A 5,624-nucleotide genomic window follows, 5' to 3' on the forward strand; every position below is an offset into this window, starting at 1 on the left:
AAAAACACAAGGCTAAGTTAATCTCACCAAGAGTTAAATTGTTCTGTTGTAATAATTTCTTAATGAGCTCTAATTACCTAGCCGTGTTACCTGGATTTCTTCTTCGTGTTTATTTCTTTCTATGGTACTATGATGTATTTCTTTAGACTCATACTATTACATATTGTAGCCTCATATTGATATATTTTGAGTCATATTGATATATTTTGAGTCATATTAATATATTTTGAGTCATATTGATATATTTTGAGTCATATTAATGCTATATATTTTCTTAGAGTTAAACTTCTGTTATACATTTATAGGATTATACTTTTATATTATACAACCATATTGATATACTTTCTCATAATAATACTCATGGTATAATATCTAAGACTCATACCGATATACCTAGAATCATACTGCTACGTCATAGACTTTTAGAATCATACATAACTATCAGTAATACACACACACACACACACACACACACACACACATATCCCTCAAGTTGGTGCTCGTAACTGGAGGACTAACTCGATTATTATGACCGAAGTGATTGAAGGTGTAAACATTAAACCAAGTAAGAGATTCCTTTCGAGAACGAGGTATGAACATCGAGAAGGAGGAGGAGGGGGGGGGGTTATATCGAGTCGTTACTTCAGATGTCCTCGGGGTAAGGGTCAATGAGAGTGAATGGGTAGTTAGCCTTCAACAGCCATCCCGAGTTGTAACCCTACTGCGTCGTGAGGAAAACTTACCAGTCGTCCTTGAGTTGATAATCCTCGACTTGTTCCTTCGGTTTAGGTTAGGTGCCTTCACTCTAAACCACGTCACTCCACTGTCAACCACATCCCCCAACTCTCAGCCACGTCCCTTCACTCTTAACCACGTACCTTCACTCTCAACCACGCCCTAACTTGTGTCTACCCCCCATGGGCATTTCACCACTGAATTTAAAAATGAGTTTAAGTATTGCTTGCATATTTTATTTTATTTCACCAGGTATGTTTTGGTGAGTGCCAGCAAGGCCAGCTTAATAAACAATCTCAGCTTAATAAAATCTCAGTAAAAATCTGAGCTTTGTAAAATTCTGATCTTAGTAAAAATCTCAACTTAGTAAAAAATAACCACCAGATTATTTAAAAAGTAGATCATCTTAGCAAATATTAAAAACAGCTTAGGGAAAAAAAGATTAGTTTATTACCAAGCGTTAGATTAGTTAGAAAAAAAGCTTAACAAAATGACCAGCTTAGTTAAAAACACCCCAGCTTAGTAAAAAATACAAGAACAGCTTAGTAAAAATAAACTCAGCTTAATAAAGGCAAACATTTTACTCAATAAAAAGAAAAGCTTAGTAAAAAAAGCAAGCATGTGCTTAGTCTAAAAACAAACAATAGCAAGAATTTTTTTTCTCGTAATTTGACGCAGTTAACTCTCTCTCTCTCTCTCTCTCATGTTCTCCTCTCTTTTACCTTTATTTCCCTTTCTTTACCTTTCTCTCGCTTTCCACCTTCCTCTCACTCTCTTTACTTTCTCCTTTCTTTCTTCACCCCTTGCCTTATCTTGGTTCGGTGGTTTGATGTATGCAAATTACCTTAATTATTATTGCTCAGGAAATTGATGACAACTACTAATTGATCTGCAAGAATACAATGAGAGAGAGAGAGAGAGAGAGAGAGAGAGAGAGAGAGAGAGATGAAATTGATGTTGGTCATAATAATAATAATAATAATAATAATAATAATAATAATAATAATTATAATAATAATAATAATAATAATAATAATAATAATAATAATAATAATAATCGTAGTGATAATCTCTAATAAACAGAAAGAGTTTTACTATTATATATAAATCTACTCATAGACAGATAAACGGACAGATATTGTTTTTCACTGACAGACAACAGACAGATCTTAACCTCGCTGATAGACACACCTTTATAGACAGACAGACAGACAGACATATAATTTCCTTGCTGACAGGCACACCTTCATATAGACAGAACTGATAGACAGACTGGCTGCTCCCTCACGCTGGGCTTCGTGTGACAGATAAAACAATTAATCAGCATAAAATGTTAAGTCATAATTATCGACGTGATTAATTACTGAAGAATTTAAATGTGGTTTGTGTGTCGCCTGGGACCAATTTTAGCTGCGTCTGATAGCTCTTATGAATGCCAGTCCCGAGTGTCTGACTAATTCACTGGCTCACTGGCTCATTTACTGATTCACTAACCTTATTCATTCGCTCACTCATTAATTCACTCACTCATTAACATACTCACTCACTCACTCACTCACTCACTCACGGAAAAAAGAATTTCTTGGTACACCTCATAGCCAAAGTCCTGATCAATAATTTGGAAAGATTTACTCTGTCTTGAAGTCACTATTATCCAGTTAAGATAAATTATCAGTATGTATAATCTTAAAACCCCAATTATCTAGAGGGTAAATTATCAAGTGTATATTACCCTCAAAAACTCTAATTATCGAGTGAGTAAATTATTAACATATTGCCTTAAATACCCTAATTATCTGATGGTGAAAAATTATCAAGGTCGATTATCCTCAAAAGTATAAAATTATCAAGTGAGAAAATTATCATCAGACTTCCTTAAAATGTTCAATAATAATCGATTAAAGGATAATTAGTACCTTCTGGCGGTGGTATAATCCTTAGGTAATTGTGTTATTCACCGCATGTTCAAATTACAGCTGTCATTCCTTACCGAGAACCTCTGCGTCTTCCTCATATATTGTGTCATTTGTAATTACCTGCAGCAGCTGTGGCGCCTCCCTCGGGATCTCTGTGTCGCGCTAATGTTGTTGACTGTGTTGCATGCTCCACTCACTCCTGTTGACTCTGTGTTGCTGCTGCTGATGACAACACCCGCTTGGTATGTCTACACCCACTAGCTATGCCTGTACTTCGTGACTACACCTAGTGTTTATTTATACTATTAATACCGTCTAGTTTAGGTATAGCTACACCTTTTCGCTTTATTAATGTTTATGTGTATACCCACTCTCTTGATCTACACCCATCACCTACACCTAGCAACTGTACCTATACTCACCGCCTACGCCTACACTTATGTAATCTGTTATTTTCGCGCGATAAATTTATCATCGAGGATCTTCTCAAATGTTGGTCAAACCCACTAAGTTTGATGCAAATCTTCACCAGACAGACTAAAACCCGCTCTTCAGTAGTGAGCAGCGTAATAATAATAATAATAATAATAATAATAATAATAATAATAATAATAATAATAATAATAATAATAATAATAATAATAATAATAATAATAATAATAATAATAATAGAAAAAAAAACAATATGACACGAAGAATAATAATAAACAGGAAAGAGGAAGAACGTAATGATGCCTAAATGACCGATAATAGTTTGTTTTATATTGCGTAAGGGAGTTTTTTCCCAACTTATATCATGGTAGTTGCTGCCAGACCTATGACCACCCCCCCCCCCTTTTACTAACGATAATATGTATGATTAACGTTCACTCTTATTTTAACTGGACACTTGCACTATTTTCATAAGTTTTAAATGATCAACGGAAGTTATTAGTATCGTTTTTATTCTGTATGTAGAGCAAAGGTGGGCAGTGACACTAGTGTTTAGGTCGCTTAAGCTCCGAGACAACGAGGTATATTGGCTCATTATCCACTGAGTGCTGTACGTCCGCCTCACGACCATTGCCTGTGAACCCACGCAAACACCAATAACCAAACTTGTGTGCTTGCCTGCTCTCTCTCTCTCTCTCTCTCTCATACACACACTTAATACAAACAAGCGTCCATTACAGACCTGGGGAGCACCTCGGGACGATAAGTTGTTCTCAAAACGAATTGGATCAGTTTTTGGCGGAGAAAACCATAAAATTGCTCCTCTGCTTCGTTGTATTGTGGCCGGGTAATAAATTATCCCCGATACGTTTGAACGAGATTACTCCCCTAAATGAGGTTTTCAGAAACTGCATACGAGTTTTCTATTGTGTTTGTAATTGGCAATTTTCCACCGATGCTGAGTCCAGCGTCGGCGTTAATGGGGGGTTAGAAAGAGAGCCTTGCGTCACATTGCAGCGATAGCGAGGCAGCAGCGGGAGCGGAAGTAACAACAGAGAGAGGGTAAAGGAGGAAGAGGCGGTATTGTGGTAGAGAACAACAAAGATAACAGAGGGGAGGGAAGATTATTATTGCTGTAACAAGTATCAAATATGGAGGTAGGGAGATTACAGCTGTAAAGGGTGTCAACGATGCAGGGAGGAAAATTACAGCAGTAGGGAAACAACAAAGATGGAGGCGAGGAGGGAGAAGATTATTATTGCTGTATCGAGTATCAGATGCAGGGAGAATATTACAGCATGAACGATAAGAGGAAAAGGATTAATATTGTAAAGAGTACAAAAAGATTCAGGCACTAGTCCTGGCTCTCCCGGGTACGAGGCACTCTTCCTGGTATTATCATATTGGTAACAGTGCCAGATCATAGCAGTTTTATCCTGTTGACGGTCGTTAATAGTTCCTCACCTGGCCCTGTATGCTGTGGGGCCTTGTATGCTGTGGGCCCTGTGTGATGTGGATCCTGTGTGCTGTGGACCCTTGCATGCTGTGAGCCCTGTAGTCTGTGGGCCCTGTGTGCTGTGGACCCTACATGCTGTGGACCCTACATGCTGTGGATCCTGCATGCTGTGGGCCCTGTGTGCTGTGGACCCTACATGCTGTGGACCCTACATGCTGTGGATCCTGCATGCTGTGGGCCCTGTGTGCTGTGGACCCTGTATGCTGTGGACCCTACATGCTGTGGACCCTGTATGCTATGAACCTGCATGCTGTTGACCCTGCATGCTGTGGGTATCAGGTGTGCTGTGGACCTTGAAGACGCATGAACCCTGCATGCTGTGGACCCCATGCTGTGGACCCTGTATGCTGTGGACCCTACATGCCAGAAACCTACATGCTGGGACCCTACATGCTGTGGACCCTACATGCTGTGGACCACATGCTGTGGACCCTGTATGCTGTGGACCCTACATGCTGTGGACCCTATGTTGTGGACCCTACATGCTGTGGACCCTACATGTTGTGGACCCCTGTATGTTATGAAACCTGCATGTTGCTGACCTGCATGCTGTGGGCCCTGTGTGCTGTGGACCCTGTATGCTGGACCCTGTATGCTGATGAAACCTGCATGTTGTTGGACCCTGCATGTTGTGGCCCTGTGTGATGTGGGATCCTGTGTGTTGTGGACCCTTGCATGCTGTGAGCCCTGTAGTCTGTGTGGGCCCTGTGTGTTGTGGGACCTACATGCTGTGGACCCTACATGCTGTGGGATCTCTGCATGCTGTGGGGCCTGTGTGTGCTGTGGACTCAGACCCTACATGCTGTGGACCCTGTATGTTATGAAACCTGCATGTTGTTGGACCCTTGCATGCTGCTGTGGGCCCTGTGTGCTGTGGACCCTGTATGCTGTGGACCCTACATGCTGTGGACCCTCAGATGCTGGTGGAACCTGCATGCTGTTGACCCCTGCATGCTGTGGGCCCTGCTAGACCTACATGTTGTGGGACTCCTGTATGTTGTGGGACCTACATGTTGTGGACCTTG

At 40.5% G+C, this 5,624-nt stretch overlaps 1 protein-coding gene across 1 annotated transcript; it reads left to right on the forward strand.

Annotated features, from left to right (window-relative positions):
* The first annotated feature begins 4,902 nt into the window (after positions 1 to 4,902).
* LOC121871726 (keratin-associated protein 4-5-like) lies at positions 4,903 to 5,244 on the forward strand. Its single transcript, XM_042374137.1, has one exon. It carries the CDS (start codon positions 4,903 to 4,905, stop codon positions 5,242 to 5,244), a length of 342 nt encoding a protein of 113 aa, XP_042230071.1.
* Positions 5,245 to 5,624: the final 380 nt, after the last annotated feature.

The sequence above is a fragment of the Homarus americanus genome, unplaced genomic scaffold (assembly GCF_018991925.1).
Source record: "Homarus americanus isolate GMGI-L3 unplaced genomic scaffold, GMGI_Hamer_2.0 scaffold39675, whole genome shotgun sequence".
Classification (NCBI taxonomy): Eukaryota; Metazoa; Arthropoda; class Malacostraca; order Decapoda; family Nephropidae; genus Homarus; species Homarus americanus.

Coding starts and splice junctions, on each gene's coding strand:
- LOC121871726 (XM_042374137.1), top strand. CDS start 4,903: ATGAACCCTGCATGCTGTGGACCCCATGCTGTGGACCCTGTATGCTGT.